The following is a 21,523-nucleotide window of genomic DNA, read 5'->3' on the forward strand; positions in this document are numbered from 1 at the left end:
CCAATTTTCATGACAATCAGTGTTTAAAGCGTTATGGCAACAGACAGGTAGATGCTTTATACGTGGGAGAGCCATGCTTCGGCACGAATGGGCCGGCTCGACCGGAGAAATACCACGTTCTCACAGAAAACCGGCGTGAAACAGCGCTTGCGCTGTGTTTCGCTGAGTAAGTGAGTTTACCGGAGGCCCAATTCCCTTTCCTATCCTCCCCTATTCCCTTCCCTTCCCATCCCTACCCTCCCCTATTACCCTATTCCCTCTTAAAAGGCCGGCAACGCACCTGCAGCTCTTCTGATGCTGCGAGTGTCCATGGGCGACGGAAGTTGCTTTCCATCAGGTGACCCGTTTGCTCGTTTGCCCCCTTCTTTCATAAAAAAAAGAAGACGGTGCCCGCAACGTTTATCGCATAGGAACCATTCTACTTTTCCTTAAAAATTAATGTTTCAATAACCTGACAGTTGATACTATGCATGCCTACATTCATATCCATATATTAATATTGTAAGCTATACGTTCCGCGCGGCTTCGCCCGCGTAATTTAGGAATTTTACGGAAACCATACATTTTTCCACAAAAAATAGCCTATATCCGTTCACGTGGTATATTCTTCAAGTGTACCAAATAACATAAAAATTGCTCCAGTAGTTCTAAAGATAATAGGCAATTTCAAATAGTTTTCCCCGTTTTTTCCACATTTTCCTCTTTTTTTTCGCTCCTATTAGTCATAGCGTGATGAAATATAGCCTATAGCCTTCCTCGATAAATGGGCTACCTAACACTGAAATAATTTTTTAAATCGGACTAGTAGTTCCTGAGATTGGCGCGTTCAAACAAACAAACTATAATATTAGTATAGATGTGAAAGTGTGTCTGTCTATCTGTCTGTCTGTTTGTCTGTTACCTCTTCACGCTCAAACCGCTGAACTGATTTTGCTGAAACTTGATATGGGGATACTTTGAGTCCCGAGAAAGGACATAGGCTAACATTTTATCCCGCAAAAATGTCTGGTTCCCGCGCGATAAATGAGTTTTGGCGCAACGGAGTTGCGGGCGTCATCTAGTTAATAATAAAAATGCGTAAATGTGTCGATCTGTCGGTCGGTCTGTCACCTGTTTTGTTAAATCGATTTTGATGATAAATTGGTTTGTAGTTTTTTCAAGAGAGAGAAAAGGACATGAGAATGGCACTTAGCTTAAATTCGGCACATTCAGCAAAACTCCAAAATAAATTATCACATTAAAAGCCATCTGCAATACCGCAGGAGCGCCAAGTGCGTTGCACTCGCTTACCCCTATTTTCCGATATAATAGTAACTCCCACACCGGTTTCGGTGACGGTGGCCGGTTTCATTGAAACTAAGCCAGTTACGCAGGAGTAATTTTATAGTGCCCAAGTGTGTGCGCAGTACACAAGGGCACTCTCTATTCCTAGTAACCCAGTGGGACAGAAGACCGACCCGACCGGCGAGAGATCAGTCCCAGGACCGACTTTTTACATGCCCATCCGACGCATGGATCATCTTACTTGTGAAACAATCAGGTGATCAGCCTGCATTATCCTAACCAAACTTGGAAATAACATGTTTCCAACGCGGGAATCGAACCCACGATCTGCGAGTCAAGAGCCACGCTCTAAGCCACTGGACCACAGAGGCGTTATTTTCCGATATTTCATACGTTAAGTGGTATATTTTACGTGCAATCTATAACGTTTACGATCGTATCTCATACGTGTAAATATACGGGATGAGAAACGTAAAATATTATATTGCGCCAGACGTTTAAGATATTGTCGCTTTCGCATCTTAATATGCTAAAATCGTTGGGTGGTTCTTAAAAAAATATGGGATCAAAGCATGGTTTGTCCAACGTTCTTGGGTACTCAGCTTCTGTAGGACTATTTTATAATAATTATAGTATAACTATTACGTATGTTTCTTATTCTTCTGCGTATGTAGGTGGGACGACAATCTCCGTTTAGTTGCGGTTCCATGTTGGATGCGAGTAGCAGGAGATCGGTCATCTTCGCGTTCATTGAGAGAGGCCTATGTCCAGCAGTGGACGAATATAGGCTGATATGATGATGATGATGATGCTTCTTCTGCTCATCTACTAATGTGAAGACTATATTTTTCTTCCCTTCGGCGTTGACACTTTGAATCCGTGGGGCCCTAGTGCATAAGGTCATTATCAAAAAAGCTTAAAAGACTGCTCAACAGACCAAAAGACGCTTACCGCCAACGTATTAGTTTGGACTTTGGCCTAACAGCCAGTTAATGCTGTCGGCCTTTGTTTTTGTAATCTTTTAGGCAGTATATTTATCAGGGCGAGCGAAGCGAGCCCTAGTATATCCCACAACCTGAGCACTTTTGTGGTACACTTTACGGAAAAACTATCACACTTGTTGACTTGTGCTTTAACATCGTCGGTCAGTCAAGGTTTGGTTACTATTAAAATATAAAAAAAAAAGTAAAAAACTGCCTTGAAGTGAACTTACCACGCAGAAAAACGACGCGAGCCCTCACAAAGCTCGGCTTATAGCTAGTTTATAAAATGGTTTAATTTTGTATTTTTATTAACTTGTAATTGTATCTAATTTAAAATAAGTACCATAATTTTTTTTTTATGAAATAAGGGGGCAAACGAGCAAACGGGTCACCTGATGGAAAGCAACTTCCGTCGCCCATGGACACTCGCAGCATCAGAAGAGCTGCAAGTGCGTTGCCGGTCTTTTAAGAGGGAATAGGGTAATAGGGGAGGGTAGGGAAGGGAAGGGAAGGGAATAGTTGAGGGTAGGGAAGGAAATAGGGTAGGGGTTAGGGGATTGGGCCTCCGGTAAACTCACTCACTCGGCGAAACACAGCGCAAGCGCTGTTTCACGCCGGTTTTCTGTGAGAACGTGGTATTTATCCGGTCGAGCCGGCCCATTCGTGCCGAAGCATGGCTCTCCCACGTAAGAGGGAGAGTAATGCAATAATACGTGCTCTGGCCAAAATAAGGTAGATTTTGTTAGATAGTTAGATTTTCAGGCATTCCAATAGACACATTAGTGTATCTACAACAAAAGAATTTGAAGGTAAAATGTAGTGTTGTACCGTGAATAAAAGTAAAGTGCACAATAAAACTGAGAGCGGGGGAATACCCGCCCCTGTTGCAGGCGATTGCAGCGGCTGCATTTATCATGAGTAGGGATGTGGAGTGTATCGTTACTCGATAGTGGAGAGGTCACTGTGGTCTAACTATCGATATTGAATGATCGATGTCGATATTTGCGATTGACTTGTAAACTTCTCGATATGTTATACAGACGTTATGTCAATACAGGTATAACTTAGTATAACTTAGCATTAGACGATGTGACGTGTTCTGACGGCATAGGGTTGATTCAGGCCGCCACACGACGCATAGATGCAGTTCTAAATTTGTACTGAAATGACAGATTCCAAATTTCGCGTAAAACGTCTTAAAAATCTGTCAAATCCATACAAATTTAGAAATGCATCTACGCGTCGCGTTGCGGCCTGAATTGACCCTTAGCAAGTACTTATGTCTAATATTATTGTGTGTGTATAGTAAATAATTTGAATCTGAATTGTGTAATGTTTTGCTTTTTTATGAAAAATAGCTTGGCAGTTTTTCTTATCATATACACTTATCTTCTTATTTGGGACAAAATATGATATATCCTACGAATATTAAAAACTAAGGAAACGTAACTCCCATACTATTACCGTTTTAATCCCTCGATCGGGGATTCTTGGAAATCTATTGTTATTCTATTGATATTGTTATCGCGGCCAAATTCGACTGCTTGGGAGTTGATAGGTTATATTTGGTTCCTTTCGAACTGTCATGTAACGTCAGCCTGATGCCACTGAAGGCCACCTAAATATTGCAAATTGTAGGTAGGGCAAATGTATTTACACAGACGAAATCCTAGGCAAAAGCTAGTGATATATATAACCAAAAAGTAAAAATATTATCATATTTTGTCATTGCTCAATTTTTAAAACATGAAAAAGCTTTTTACCTTTAGAGGCTTCGCTTGTTCTGAGATCTTTGACTTTTTTCTTTCATTTAGGGCTTATACATCTTTACGGTTTTCATCCAAAACCCTTTAGAGGTTTCAGCATCCACATTGGAAAACAATTTTGTCAATTGTGATACGCACAAAGAATTATATATAATGTTAAAGTTGACTTTTATGCTCAACTAGATGACGCCCACAACGCAAAAAAAAAGAAAATCTTTAAGTCAAGCATGACGAACCGTTTTTGACATTTAGTTTCTTGATTATTTTTTTTTATTTTTATGGCACTTGGCTATAAAACCATGGCCAGTGTCGAGTAACTGGCGGCAAATAATAAAAAAAAGAATCGAGAAGCTAAATGTCAAAAAAAAAAATTGCCGTTGCTATAACGGCTGGAAAGAGTTTCTTGTCTTTGTCCACTGAAACTCAAGTCGATGGGTGGCGCCATGCTCAGGAAAACGATATGTAGACATGGGAAAGAAACTGCCATTACTTTCTTCCGAAGAATCGACTGGGCAACGGCGTGCTAGCTATGCTGGGACTCAAAGTATATCCATACCAAATTTTAGAAAAATCGGTTAAGCGGTTTGGGCGTGAAGAGGTAACAGACAGACACACTTTCGCATTTATAATATTAGTATGGATAGTATGGAAGTATGGATTAGTATGGATATGGATGTTCAATCTATCGATATGTCGTCCCCAGCCCTAGTGTGGGTATCTCCGGCAGATTGGTACGGTTGTCCGGATGCAATATTCACGAGACCGTCCGTTAATTTTTGCCGAACCAATGTTCGCTAATTGAAAAATGCGAGCTAACTTTTTTATTTACGACCTCCGTGTGATTTGTCAGTGCCAAACGCTCGTATCTATTTCCATTGATTGGTTTAGGCTTTAATGTACCTAGACGCACAGTAAATTTATATTGCTTTCTTTCTGATCTTTTAGTGCACATATTTATTATTTAATACAAAAGAAAAGCCTACTAGAATTGACATAGAAAAAATATAATTTAAATTACTCTTTATTACAATATTAGGTTTAAATTGCATGATGTAGTTCAGGCTCTATATTTTATGTGACAATTGCATAGACAGTAGACTTACCTGACAAGCCAAAAAGCATATTTTGGGGCCATTTTGACAATTATTATGGTTTGTTGACATAGATGGATTTTTCAGTGAATTATCTGCTGTGGCCTATTCCGATTCTTAAATTTTAAAGGTCATCTTGCCAAAAAACTTCTATCTCTTCCTAACCAGCGTTTATACCATCAAATATCACGAAACAAACACCATTATAGTAACAAAATCTTAGGAAATATGGACCATATTATGAGGAGGCGCAGACAAATGTGGCTGGGGTGAGCTAATCCCAAGCGACGCTGTCCAATTAGACGTCAAGCATTCGTCTTCCCGCCCTCGCTTAAATTTAGAACGGCCGCCATTTTTTTTCAGCATTTTTAATATTGCCATTGTCAGGTGTTTTGCCAGTCAGTGTTTTAAATAGTTTTAAGTGCAAAGAGTAAGACGTCCAGCATTCGTCTTTCTGCCTTTGCTTGAATTTAGAACGCACGCCATTTTTTTCAGCACTTTTAATATCAACCATTGTCAGGTGTTTTGCCAGTCAGTGTTTTTTTTTAAATAAAAATATTTTAAAAGACAAAGTTAAAACCTAATAGATACCTACTACTAGTACCGTTCCTTTTAAAGTTAAAACATCTCACTAGACAGTATCTATTTTTAGTTTTTACCACGTTTTAACAGCATATTAAACGACATTGGACTCAGTTTTATGATTATAATAATTATTATAGCCCTAGTTAATTTCTCATAGAGAATTTAATTACCTTGTTTAACTACTCGTATAAGTGTATCTTTGACAGAGTTTTTAAAAGAGAGGAATATAATATTTTGGGCTATAAAAACTAAAAAACTTACCCCAAAAAAATATACTTACCTACTTTTGCTGTCCATCTTTTACTGATAAAAAACATTATGATCTATAAGAAATCATACTACATTATTTCTACGATAACCGCCCACTAAAAGTGAGGGAATATTAAATTTAAGAGCTACTCAGTTATGAGCGAATCCTATATGGGTTTGAGGGTTCGTGTTTAGGGTTGCCAAAAGATATATTATAAAGAAAATATTATCGTAAAAAAATTAAACTATTGTTGTATATTCTACATATTGTGATAACTCAGCAACAAATTATTAACGGGCTTTTAAAAGTTATGGGATAAAGCGGAACTTAAAAGCGAAGCCAAGGCCAGTATTTCAGGACACACTGTCTCTAACACAGATTGTAATTAGAACAAGCTGCCCCGGCAATACTTGAAATAACGTACTTATTATGCCAAAAATGTTTTGCTACATACATTTTCGGGTGTCATTGTGGATTGTGGGATCTATGCGACACGAAATTTCAGTAGAATTTGGCGACAAACACAAGACTTTTAATTTAGATTGCTTGGCAAATCCCTGACGCATTATTTTTTAATCCAAGCAGCCATCTTTTCTCTGTTCTAATATGTGGCAACCCTGAAAACCCTTCGAGGGATAATATCATAAACTCGCCCTTCGGTTTAACCCTTCACAGTTAATTTGTTTGCTAATTTTTCTTCCGCGCAAATTGTTTTATATTTACTCATAATTGTTTCAGCATTTTTCATTAGCTTTTCACCGTTTCTCGTTATTATTTTAGCGTTTTAATTGTATCTTAATCTTTTTTACTTTTTAATGTTAATTGCATCTTCTTTTAAGTTGGTATTAAACCCCGTAATGGTGGAATATATACTTTTAAATGAAATGTCGTTCGACATAAGATGGACTGAGAGAATTTAAACATTTTGTTAATATTATTATAAGCCTACAAAAGAGTTCGATAGAAAGTAAACATATATATTTTTTAGTGTCTAGGTACTAGATAACACCTGAAACTCCGTTGCGCGGCGCAACTTGCGCCTCTAAGGTTGCCCCAAAATGCATTTATCGCGCGGCAACCGTACATTTTTAGAACATGAAAAGTCTATGTCCTTTCCCGGAACTCAAAGTATCTGCATACGAAATTTCAGCAAAGTCGGTTCAGTGGATAGGGCGTGAAGAGGTAACAGACAGACAGACACACTTTCGCATTTATAATATTAGTATGGATATGGACTATGGATTACTATGACTTCGTTGTCTGTCCGTCTGTCGGTCTGTCTGTCTTTTTATTTTTCCTCTATAACGGAACGGAACCCTACATGCGCGAGTCCGAGTCGCACTTGACCGATTTTTATTATATGATTGCTGACAAATGGCATGAAATTTTTAAGGGAATTAGAAGATCCATTTATGCTAAGTATATCATAGCCACGAACAACAGCTATATACAATCCGCATTACCCGGCGGCTCGCATGAATCATAAGCTAACCGGATTACGCCCAGCAAATCTCGTTAGCGTACCCTTTTCTACCCGGGCCCTGACAGGGCTGGAGTAATGTAGCGATGACAAAAAACATATACCTATACTAATGATATGTGTCCGTCACGCCTCCGTGGTGTATTAGTGACATACTAATACAAAAAAAAAATACGATACGACCTGCAAACCTTCAAGAAAAGAGCGTATGCAGCTCTTCTGATGTTGCGAGTGTCCATGGGCGACGGTAGTTGCTTACCATCAGGTGACCCGTTTGCTCGTTTGCCCCCTTATTTAATTAAAAAAAAAAAACATCGTCCTTCTCTTTTAACACTCACACCCGTCTTTCATATACCAGGTGAAAAAGGACGACGCGGAATCATCGCCAAGTTAGTTTTTTCTTAATAACTCGATTAATATATAGCATTTTAAAAATCCGTCAGGTCAGTGTCTCAATGATAGAATTTTATACAATATGTTAAAATATTGACTTAGTTTAATGCACGGTTATGACAATATATGAAAAATTCGTGAAAAATAGATGCATCTTTGTGATTTTTTACTATCGAGAAAATTTTAAGATATCGTGTTTTCGCTTAGATCAAATTCTTGGAAATATAATGTAGTATCTATGTTTATAAAATGCAACAATTCGGGGCTAGTTTTCAAGTATAAAAATGCATTATAAAATCGTCAAATTTGGGTCGAAAATTATTTTAGTCGCCACCTTCATTTTTAAAACGCTACAAGTGCTACGACGGGTGCTACGGCGTAGCGGAAAGTAATGATTAATTATAATAAAAATATACAGTACTAAAATAGCTATGTCCACAATTTTTTTTTCTATATTTAATATTACAATCTGTCTCCTGACATTGAGTAATTGTTGTGTTGTTTAGATGACTTACGCGTTACTTGACCAGCATCAAGTAGGTAGGTACGCTCTATATTATACGCAGCCTACAGTAGGTCCTGCGGTAGTTTTCGTTTGAGTCGCCTTAGACAATTTTTATGGAGTCGAATTTGTCATTTTTGTCACTAGGCTTAGGAGCAGATTTGTTATATTAGTAAGCTGTTGCATCATTTCTTTCATCATTGTCATAAGATTGAGAGTATCATTTGTGCTTGAAGCTGCCGAAGAGTATCCAGTATCCTTTACGGCCTCACTGTATGACATTTTATTTTGCTCTGTTTGTATGTATGGTACATTATTCTTTGGTTGGTTTTCCCTGGGTCTCCGTGAGTATATTCTCTTACATCCTTTATAATTAGCAGGATGATTACCATTACATAATACACATTTAACTTCGTCTGATCTAGTTTTTCTGGGGCAATCTTTTGATAAATGATCACCTGCACATTTGATGCACTTTGGGTACGGCAATAAGCTTTTGTGTGACCGTACTGTTGGCATTTTGCACACTGAGGAATTTCCTTTTTAGTTAAGGGTGGTTCAAAAATTATTTTACAGTTAAGCAGGCTCTTTATTTGATATATACTCTATTATTTTCCTTTGGCTTCAACTCTATGATAAATATAGGTAGCGGATTTTTTGTTTTCTTTTGTTTGATGTTCCAGATATTATCGCAATCATGACCTAAGTCGGACAATGCTAGTCTGATATCGGTCATATCTGTAGACGCATGTAGATTTTTGAGAACAACTTTAAAGCTTCTCTCATGTTCAGGTTTATAAGTATAAAATTCAGTATTTTTAATCTCAAGCTGTCTGACAATTTCTCTATATGATTCAGGTGATTTAGGATGGATTTTGACTTGGTTGTTACTAAGTACTTTTAGTTCATATTCATTTGGGGTAAATTAATTTAATAGGCTTATTAGTGGTTTTATGTTCTCAACCTTTCTACATAGATTGGTGGAGGCTTAATGGGTTTTTCGCCTTGGATTTGACTTGGTTCCTGAGATTCCTCATCTAGTTGGGGAAAACTATTTGAAGTGGGTATTGGTTGACTGCTTGAAAGCCAGTAGGTGTTTAATTTTGTTTGTTTGGCTGGGCCTTTGACTCCGTCTGGACTAGATCTCTGTCTTTTCTTTCCAGTTGATACTTCTTGCCAATCTTGGTTTCTTTCAGGTCTTTCCGGGGATACATTATGGGTTGATTGGTGATGTTCTGGTCGCATATGGGAGTTATAAAACATGCTTCTGTGAAAGGTTTGTTGTACTAATCTTGTATTTGTCTTGTTTCGTCCTGTTACATCTTCTCTTGGCGTCCTTACTTCTTGACTGTGTAATCTTCCTGCATCATCCTCTACCAGCAAAACATTCCTCCCCCCAGAATACGTGGGGCTGCCTAAGCTGAGCTCAGGGAGAGATTCTCCAGCGAAGCTGGTACCCTCCTGGGGTAGATTCTCTTTGTGCTTTGCTTCCATAGTTGAATTTTTGTTTCAGGGTTGTTTTCCCCTAGGGAGTAGATTTATTCCTAGAAGTTCCCACTATCTAGAACCACTCTTTTAGTCCACACTGTGCCTTTTTTGTTCATCAGGGGCATGCGTTATAGCGCACGTGAGGTATGCCCGCGACGCATGCCCTCTGACCGTATCCAAAACTTTCGCTTGGTTGTGTTTTCTGGAATTTCTTATGACCAAATAAGTCGCACATATTCCACCCAGTAAAATGTTCTCGTCGCACATGTTACAATAATCTGACAGACACTGCAACTGAACAAAAATCATAATGTTTGAGTTGCGTTCGTTGACGCATACAATTATTAAAAGCAGTATCCCCTTAGTAGTCTGTGATTGGATGTGCCAAAACGAAAGATGAATGAAAGAAGATGACGAAAATTGAAGATGAAAGTGCGCAGTGTGGACATACCTTTTGGTTGACTTTCAATGCATTGTTTACAATTATATACAAAATTAATGTGTATTCATTGTGATCTTTCCATTTTTTAAATAAAGAAAATCATTCAAAAGTCTAATTGTTCCCCTAAATAATAACAATAGCTCCCACACCGGTTTCAGTGAAGTTGGCCGGTTTCATTGAAACCAGGCCAGCTACGCAGGAGTAATTTTAAAGTGCCCAAGTGTGTGCGTAGTACACATGAGCACTCTCTATTCCTTTACTCTCATAACCCAGTGGGACGGAAGACCGACACGACTGGTGAGAGATCAGGCGCAGGACCGACTTTTTTAACATGCCCATCCGACGCATGGATCATCTTACTTGTCAGACAATCAGGTGATCAGCCTGCATTGTCCTAACCAAACTTGGAAATAACATGTTTCCAACGCAGGAATCGAACCCACGACCTCCGAGTCAAGAGCCGCGCTCTATACCACTAGACCACGGAGGCGTTATTGTACCCCTAAACAGTACGAGCATCGTCGAGGCTATAACTACTATACACCCATATAGTATGAACTATTACCCCAGAGCCCAGTACATTGCGGTCACGACAAACCACCATTAAGCGCCGGCCAATGAGCGCGCGCCGTTTAATACGAATTCAAAAAACAATGGAACGCAATTTGAATGCAGATTAAAAAAAATTAATCTGGCAACATTTTCCCATAATTTCCTTTTTGTTTATGATCTTTAAATGGTTTGTTTTAACCGACTTTTGTAAAAGTATTCGGTTGGTTTGTTTTTGTTGTAAATTGTTTGCCTTTTCTACTTTTTTGGCCTCTTTTTGTAGTTTGTTATAGGTAGTTGTAGCTTGTTATAGTAGCCGTAAAAGTTTATTTTACAGTAAGTAAAACATATTTTTACTTATTGGAAGGGCCAATAATTATTTTTTTTATAATAAATAACATTTTTTTTTAAAAAGAAAATTTCAGAAAGAAATTATTGAATGTAATTAGACGTATTATAGCTATCGCTTATATATTTAGTGAAACTTTACTAGTTTTTAACAATACAGTCACAGAAGTAAATTATTTGGCTATCTATTATATCGTTACGTTATATCCAACATTATTACCTAAAGCAAATCACTTCGTATCCAGCTAAAAATAAAAAAAAAACATAATTGAAAATTCTTAATTCAAATATGATTCAGGTTTATTCGAATCGCTTTCAAAGTTAACTACATACAAATGATTGGTCAAATTATAAATAATGATAGTCAATTGCTCAGTCCTAGTTAATATCATCATCTCATGGATCATTTAATGCAAATCCATCCATCCATTACGGAAAACACCGCCATTACAACCGGCCAGATGTAATTGAGTTTCGAAAAATGCTCCGCCATTTTGAAAGCAATTTCGAATCTTGGCAACTTCCTTTTTTAAATTGAGAATTCGTTACGAGAAAATTGTAGTTTTTGTTCATTTGAATATCACAGTTTATCTAAGATTGTTTTTATTTTGAAGATATTAATACTTAGATTAGATTTATCGTATAAAAGACTTCTTTATATAAGTTCATCACTAATGGCACCTACCCTTTCTAAATGTAGTCGTAAACTCATTGTTTTTTGTCTATCTGCCGCACAGCGCACTCAGAGACGAATATTAATTACTTAACTGTAATTGAATGAAGAAGTTGACATAAGCCCCATAAATTATCCGTCAAACTCTTCATTTAATTGTAGTTTGATCATCATTAGTCATCACCTGTCTGTAGTGAGGCAGTTAGGTTTTGTTTAGTAACGTTTCAATTTAAATTTGGAACTTTTTATATTTCTATTTTTTTTTAAATGCGGCTGAAATTAGTGAAGAGCAATGATATTGTACTTATACAGATATGTTACGTCCATACTATTTTCCGGCTTAAATCGCTTCCGAACAATTTTCAAATTCAAAATTGCAGACACTGATAAATTTGACAGATGAGTGAAACAAAAGATACGAAAAACCATTTATGTAAAAGAGACAGTTCTATTTTTAAACGTCGAATCGTATCGCTGTCTCTTTCTTCACCTGAGCTATGACGAAAATTCGTTTTTTTCCAGATTGTTCGAAAAAATAATTGAAAATGTAAATAATCGAGGTATTTATTGCAATCAAGACAAGTGTAGTAAGAGATTCCATGTGTTTTGTTTACTTTCGAGTCATAATTGGTACATGTTGGATACACGCACGACGTCATTTTCAATTTATTTAGGTAAGACAAGACGCGGCACGTTCGTGACTGCGCTCAATGCAGACTAAACAACAGACGGCCCAATTGGGCCGTATTTGAAGCTTCACAACGCGCGCGGTAGTAACATATCTGGTTTGAGTATTTCATCATTGGTGAAGAGTGATTGAAGATGGCAAGTCACTCAATTCAATGTGTATCTCCTTTTGTAATAAATAAAGTAAAGTTTTGAATGGTCATTAAAAAAAGCATTGCATCGCCTTATTAGGCTGCAGTGTTAACTGACCTTACCTCACATTCCTTTGCGTTCATAATATGAAAAATATTTTCCTATAATTCTGTAATCATAGACTAAGTTTTTTATCATTCATAGAATGAAGTCAATTCAGTCGTAGTCGTGATTTCAATTTTAAACACGAACGTAATTTGCGGCCATTTTGTATTTAAATTAAACCGTATTATTTCACGATCTGTTGACTGAAATGATTATCTTACTATACATAATGTACAACGGTAAAGCGTGAGTTGTATTTATTTTGTACATTAATGTAATAGCTGCGAAACAGATTTCGGTAATTTTATTTACGGTAGAAGAGCATTTTGTAGTGCCCAAGTGTTTGCACAATGCCTATATTCTTCTTATATATAAAATTCTCGTGCCACAATGTTAGGCCGCGTACTCCTCCGAAACGGCTTTACTGATTTTAACCAAATTTTTATGCATATTCAGTGGGCCGGAGAATCGGCTACTGTGTTTTAAAATAAATAAATTATTGAAGTGACTAAATAAGTATGTCACCATGACAACGTCCAATGCTATCCCGTCGCACAAACAATGGTCGCCGTCAGTCTCGAGTTGTAATAATTTACTATTATTTATTCAACAAATGCACTTATCAATATAAAAAGTAGCCAGTAGCTGATTCTTAGACTCACTGAATATGCATATAAAATTTGGTTAAAATCAGTAAAGCCGTTTCGGAGGAGTACGCGGCCTCACATTGTGACACGAGAATTTTATATATAAGATTATCTCAGAAATCAGAATGGATCATTTCTATACCAACATGATTTCAATGTAATTAACAATGACGATACTTTAAGTCCCAAGCAAGGACCTCAGATATTTTTAAGCTATTGCATAGCTTTTATCGCGGCGACCGTAACAATAAATTCCGTAACGAAAAAATCTAACGCCGTGGCAACGCCGCACCACTGTGCCGGTCAGTGCGGCGTGCCAGACATCCGTGCGTGTGACTAGATGTTTGCGAATTAAATTGCAATAAGCTGATAAAAACGGACGTCACACGGACCTCAGATATTTTTACCCCATGTCCATCTAAACATACTTCTCTTCTTTCAGCCTCCTTCCCGATCACGCGGCGGATAGGACATCCGTACCAGAACAGGACGCCACCGAAACGGAAGAAACCTCGCACGTCCTTCACCAGGATGCAGATAGCCGAGCTGGAGAAGAGGTTCCATAAACAGAAGTACCTGGCGTCGGCAGAGAGAGCCTCCCTGGCCAAGACGCTGAAGATGACGGATGCCCAGGTGAAGACCTGGTTTCAGAACCGACGGACGAAGTGGAGGTATGTATTTTAAATAATATGGATCATCTTACTTGTCAGACTATCAGGTGATCAGCCTGCATTGTTCTAAACAAACTTAGGATATAGGAGGAGGGAAGAGGATTAGTAACATGTTTCGCAAATTAACACAATGGGGAAATCAAACCCACGACTTACGAGTCAAGAGCCCCCCATTAAACCACTGGACCACTGAGTATACATACTATTACTAAAAGAGTTATTTAAGACTTCTATGTTTCTATGAGAAATGCCCAACGTCATGAATTTGATTGATGAACATGATTTATACGTGGGAGAGCCGTGCTTCAGCATGAATGGGCCGGCTCGACCGGAGAAATACCACGTTCTCACAGAAAACCGGCGTGAAACAGCGCTTGCGCTGTGTTTCGCCGAGTGAGTGAGTTTACCGGAGGCCCAATCCTCTACCCTTTTTCCCTTTCCTACCCTCCCCTATTCCCTTCCCATCCCTACCCTCCCCTATTACCCTATTCCCTCTTAAAAGGCCGGCAACGCACCTGCAGCTCTTCTGATGCTGCGAGTGTCCATGGGCGACGGAAGTTGCTTTCCATCAGGTGACCCGTTTGCTCGTTTGCCCCCTTATTTCATAAAAAAAAAGTTATATAAAGGACGCCTACTACTACTATTACAGTACACACCCTAAAGTAATAATTATAATCATTAATGTTACACATTTCATAAAGTTTTTTGGTATCACTATCAAACCGCATAAACTGTACATTTTACAGAAGTTATTGCCGTAATAAACTCCTTATTATACATTAACCTTTCCTCTAGAAGGTAAACTAAATGCAACTTTAGTTTTAATATTCATAATAATATGAATAATGTAATACATAAACAAGTTAATATATTATGTACTTCTACGATAAGCATAAGGTCGTTTATATTGTTCTTCACACCTCTACAGCCTTCGTGGTCTAGTGTGTAGGAGGTAAAGTTAATTCTACGTAACTCCTAATTAATATAAATTATAAAGGATAGACGTTTTGATTAAGTTTAAGGTGCAAATGTGCATTATCTATACTTATATTAATACGTGTGCCAAAAACTTTGTATCCCTTTTGACGAAAAATGGGTAAACGTAGGTGAGTGAAAATTTGCACAGTTATAGTTTAAATGGTGAAGGAGTGCATCGAGCTAATATTATTTTGAAATTATGCTTTTATCATACATTTTTTAACAAATAAAACATTACACACACTACAACACACAGATACTAGGAAAATGACAGATTTTTGAGTGACAAGCCTGTACATACGAATTATACCTACTCTTTTATTTATTTTTATTTTTTATTTATTTAGGAAAACTTACAGCTAGAGTAACAAGTAGTTATAAAATAACACAGGAAGGCCAATTACAAGTTTTCACACACATAAAATACGCTAGAGAAGTTAAACAAAGAAACAAACAGCAGACAAAGAACATTATACTTACATAATAATATTGTATATGATATTAATTTATTTAAAAAAGGGGTCGCTAAGGTTCTTCTTTACTCTACCAATACTGGTACAGAATAAGTCTAGTTCTGTGCTCCGAGTAATCTCATTGTACGTTCTACTGGATCTAAAAACATAGGAGTTTCGACGATAGTTTGTTGATACTGGGGGAACGTACAGAAGTTGATGACGTCTAAGTGACGCTGATGGGACACTGATGCTAAATTTTTCAACGAGTTCGGGACAATCTATGATGCCGTTGAAAAGTTTAAATAGGAGAACTATGTCGGCAATTTTTCTGCGCTCAAATAGTGGAAGAATATGAAATTTTTTACAACGCGATAAGTAGTTCGATACATAAGTTCTGGATTTAAATTGGACAAGTCTTAAGATTTTTTTCTGGATTTTTTCTATTCTTTCGATGTACGTATGATAATTGGGGTTCCAAATTTGAGAACAATATTCTAGGTGAGTGCGGACGAAGCTACAATATAGTATTTTTAAAGTTTTTATATTATTAAAATCAGATGCTATTCTAGAAATGAAGCCGAGTGATTTCGATGCTTTATTAATGATATTGTTTATGTGTGTGTCAAACAAAAGCTTGGAGTCGAATTATGGTTGAAGTCTGTTGACAACAAGGTGACAAATTGAAAATGGATTATAGTTTTTTTATTGAATCTACGATACTATATTAGACAATGCTTACACGGACACTGGACAGTCTGAGATCACCAGACAAGAGTTGAAAAATATTATGATAGTCAATATTTTTTTACAAAATATAGGTAGTAGTCCTAATTTCGTTGAAACTAAGGTCGAATTTCGACCACCATACCAAATTTCAGTAAACTCGGTTCAGCGGTTTGGGTAATATTATAAAGCGGAAGAGTTTGTTTGTTTGAACGCGCTAATCTCAGGAACTACTGGTCCGATTTGAAAAAATCTTTCAGTGTTAGATAGCCCATTTATTAATGAAGGATATAGGATGTATTTTATCACGCTAAAGTAATAAGAGCGAAGAAATAGAGGAAAATGTGAAAAAAAATGGGGGAAATTATTTGAAAGGGCTTATCTCACGAACTACTGGAGCAATTTTCCTGTTATTTGGCACAGATAAGAAGTTGACCACGTGAAGGATCATAGGCTATATTTTGTGGACTAATTTGTCTGTGAAATATCAAATTTACGCAGGCGAAGCCGCGCGGAACGTCTAGTATATAATATTGGTATGGATTGGCGCGGTCTCTTTTGCTCTCGCGGTGTTAAGCGACCAAACCGCTCGTTCGCGAGGATTCATAATATAAATCGAGTCTAAGCTTTGATGATAAACTACTTAAGGTGACGCCGCGTTAAAGTAAAAAACCGTGTTGGATATGTTTTAGATTGCTTGTTTTCTATGACGGCCTCTCATAGAAAACAAGCAAGGGAACAGCAAAAAATGGAGAGGGCGTAAGCGACAAAATGATTTTTGTCGCTTAATTTAAAAAGGAGAGGCCTTTGCCCAGCAGTGGGACAGCATAGGCTCTTAAAAAAATATTTAAAAACCATAAATACATTTCATATAAGCTATGGGCAAATTAAAGTGTATGCTTGAACCAATCTAATCACCTCTGTTGGCAAAATAGGAATCCCTTTTTTTATAGAGGTATTTTTGATTGATTATTCTGTGTTATAAAAGTTGACCAATCGTGTTATGCTATGGGTAATTCAAAGACAAAGACATGATGAATACTGACTATGAATTTTAATTTCTTAGCTTTAGCCATTGCTGAGAAAAATCGATATCGCTACAGCCAAATTATCAAGGCGTCGCCTTAAGCGACCAAACCACTCGTTCGTGAGGATTCATATAAATCGAGTCAAACAATACCGTTATTTTTACTAAACATCCTTTTTGCAATATAAAACTATTTTCAGCATCATAATTCCAAAGCCATAAACATCTTATATAAAAATTAAAAATGGTATTTGAATCGATTAAAACAAAAAACTAAAAAGCTTTTAATGTAATGTAGATTTTATACATGTTGATACAGTTTTATCTTGTTCAAGTCGATTTATATACTTAATTATAATATAAGAACTTATGTTAGTAGATAAATGCCGTATATTTTAATAAATAAGAGGTAAAATTGGATTATGGTTATTGATATTCATATACTTAATACAATTATTAGTATTACGATATAGTAAGTAGGCGTCCATTCCTACTGATATAATTTTAAATGCGAAAGTTTATCTGTTACATGATACATCCTCACGTCCAAACCGCTGAACCGATTTTGATAAAATTTGGTTTGAAGATACTTTAATTTCCGGGAAAAGGCATAGGATAGTTTTTGTTGCGGAAACATGTTCGGTTCCCGCGCGATAAACGAGTTTCGGCGCAATTGAGTTACGGACGTCATTCAGCTAATATTTTTTTTTATATTTAAAAAAATAAGCAGATTAATAATAAAGGAAACATCAAAGACATAAGGAATGAAATTCGTTCCAAGGAATCTCTATGGAATCTAGTAAGTGCACAAAATCCATTCAGATTTATTTCACCTTTCAATCGAAATTCACAGCATTTCTTTTAAATTAAAAAAATGAAAATTCAAATTTGGAATAGGCGCCATAGACGATAAACACACGAGTCAAATCAGAAACAATATTGGTGGCATCCTGATTACCTAATGGACAAGCGGTGTTTGTGTTGGGCGCAGATAATGCTCGCTCGATACGCGCGGCGCCAAGCCACTGGCTGGTAAAAAAACAAAAGTCAAAGATACGTGAAAAAAATAAAAGTCAAAGATATTTCTGATAGGCGTTTTCGCGCGTAAACAGAGATTTTTGAGGCTGCTTGTTAGTTCCTGTGTACGAAAAAATATAGTTTGTCAAAAAAGTGAAGAAATTAAAAAGTGGCAACATCGTAGTGTCATCCCTTTCAAATCAATCTAATAAAAAAAAGGATGACACTACGATGTTGCCACTTTTTAATTTCTTCACTTTTTGACATACTATTAAAATTGAATATTATGTAAGAAATGTTAAAATATATATTATAGAGTATTAAAAGTCTTGAATAACTATACATTGAGCGGTATTTATTCGAACAGAGTTTCACCTTACACGTCTTAAAGTTATTTACAGAATGAATCAATCAATGTAATATGGCTGGCTTTTACACCATTTAACACAAAAGAAACGAACTGCCGTTGACAATTCAAATATAGTAAAATAATTAAAAATGGCTAAGAATAAGTTAAATACTTACATAGTTCTAAATATTAATTAAGGTACTTCCCATATTTAAGAAAATTATTTACTTAAATATGAGAAGAGAAAGTTATAACTGAAGTAAATAATCCTCCCGCCATTTATAACTATTTGTCAAAATCAAGTACCTTACTTATTACTATTTAAAATATAATAATCACTTTTAAATAAATAAATATAATATCATACAGCTTGTCCTTTGACATCCGCTAACATATAGCAATGGACTAGCCAAGTGGATGATGCAAATTGTTAGTTAGGCTAGATACAATCTTATAGTCATAAGTATAACAAATTAGTAATATTATGGAAAGGTTACAACCACGTTACAAGTTACAAAATAATAACATGGTCAATCAGTATGTCACTTCTTTGTCAGACTTCAAACATTTAAAAAGTAAAAGCCTTTCAAAATTGGAATGCGATCAACTCCATCACTTCGGGCTTTTAAAAATGGCTTCTATTATTATGTTCAAGTAATTTATCAGGTCCTTTCGTATTAACCAGCCCTGTTAATGGGCCGACTTATCTCTGACTCCTTGTTTCGTTGTTTATTATTAAAAGGCGCTTATCAGCGAGCGAGGGAATAGCTTTGACATAATGTTTTTTTTACGTTGATTAATTTGTAGGCTAATGTTTTTGACGCATACAGCCAAGATTGAATAATTTAAGATTAGCTTATGACTTTAAAAAGTTAATTGGATGTGTCGTTTTTAGATTGTGTAAGGATTTGAAACTTTGTTATTTCATGAATAATTGTTTACGTAAATAGAATACTAGCTGCCGCGGCAAATGTTGTTTTAACTAAACGTTCTAGTTTAATATTATGCATGAATTATTATTAAAAGTATTATATAGATGTTAATCTTAATTTACTATAAGTATTATAATGGGAGTTAGAGAGTTAGAGTGGGAGAGCCATGCTTCGGCACGAATGGGCCGGCTCGACCGGATAAATACCACGTTCTCACAGAAAACCGGCGTGAAACAGCGCTTGCGCTGTGTTTCGCCGAGTGAGTGAGTTTACCGGAGGCCCAATCCCCTAACCCCTACCCTATTCCCTTCCCTACCCTCAACTATTCCCTTCCCTTCCCTTCCCTACCCTCCCCTATTACCCTATTCCCTCTTAAAAGGCCGGCAACGCACTTGCATCTCTTCTGATGCTGCGAGTGTCCATGGGCGACGGAAGTTGCTTTCCATCAGGTGACCCGTTTGCTCGTTTGTCCCCTTATGTCATAAAATATATATATATATATATATATATATATATATATATATATATATATATATATATATATATATATATATATATATTAAGAAACCTAATCAAAATCCGTTGCGCAGTTCTCAAGACCTAAGCATAAAGACATACAGTGGGAAGTGGTGATTATGAATAATTATGATAATCCCAAAAATCGTTTAAAATATTTTAAATTCTTTTCCAGAAAGACCTGTCAACTGTAATTACTTATTTTAGATCACTTTCTTCTAGAAAAAAATTCATGACCTTACTCTCCGTAAGACCGCTTACTTTTGCAAGTATCGACTAAAAACTTACTCTACCATTTATAATGACTTACCATAAGGTAAAAACTTAGCTCATTGGTCACATTAAACCGTCGGTTACTACCTGTGTTAATCTTTAACCATTCAATCATTGTGATATGAGTTTTATTACTGAGATAACATTAAAAACTTTATAAATTATGACTTTGTGTTATCTATATGACTTTATTAGCTGCATATGAAAGGATTTTATTGTCTGTCCGTTTGTATTATCGATATAAATAAAAATTATTTTTAAAAAGTCTCACTTAAAATTGAGAATGGCTGAACCGATTTCGATAGTTTTATTTTTGGAACATTCGTGGAAGTCTAGAGAAGATTTTATATAAGGACGGATGAGGGGATGTGATACAAAGTTCACTGGGTAATCTAGTACATATTTCATATTCATATTAGTCTTTGTTGAATAGATATTGCCCGTGATTTCGTCTGTATCAAGTATCAACATACCTAGCCTGATAGATGTTTTTTTTTTATTTTTCCCGTTTTTTTTTTCACATTTGCCATAGATTCTTCGCTCCTATTGGTCGCAACATGATGACATGCACAGTTTTTAAGCTATTATGGACGCTATCACAAAAATTATGACAAAAATTAGCAGGTCAGTACGAATATCGACGTTAAGGACATTAAAATAACATTCAATATCAGCGCGCCTTGTACAGTGGCGGTTACGACGCTCGCCGCTTTCTTGATAGGGCGAAAATGTATGAAGTTTGAGAGCGTTTCTTATTTTTCTTATAAATGGAAATGTTACTGATTTTATATAAAATATTTAGCTATTCGTATAGGGGACTAAATAAGCAACATTTTGTTGTATATTTATTTTCCTTAGTTCAGTGTATTTAGCTATAATGGTACCTAATCAGACCCCATTTTTTTATATTTTGCGATCATTGTGATGGTTAAAACGTATTTTATGTGAACATTTTGTATGTGGCTATAACATTTTTATGGTATAGAAGTGGAGATGAATATATTATCTTTCATTTGAAACCAAAATATCCTCGCAGTGTGACTCCTAATTCTTTAAAATGGTACTTGAAAATCGCTGATATTTGTGAAAAAATGTGATAGTGTCCTTAAGATAATTATTTATCCGCCGTATTTGAATGATGATGATGTTACATACATAAAATACAATTGCTTGTTAA

General features: G+C 36.3%; 1 protein-coding gene across 1 annotated transcript in view; it reads left to right on the top strand.

Annotated features, from left to right (window-relative positions):
* Positions 1 to 21,523, top strand: part of LOC121737586 (T-cell leukemia homeobox protein 2-like) — a 52,356-nt gene that overhangs the window by 12,657 nt on the left and 18,176 nt on the right. Inside the window, exon 2 of the mRNA XM_042129246.1 lies at positions 13,848 to 14,076. Coding sequence (XP_041985180.1) covers positions 13,848 to 14,076 — 229 coding nt within the window. The remainder of the gene's footprint in view (positions 1 to 13,847; positions 14,077 to 21,523) is intronic.

The sequence above is a fragment of the Aricia agestis genome, chromosome 21, assembly GCF_905147365.1.
Source record: "Aricia agestis chromosome 21, ilAriAges1.1, whole genome shotgun sequence".
NCBI lineage: Eukaryota > Metazoa > Arthropoda > Insecta > Lepidoptera > Lycaenidae > Aricia > Aricia agestis.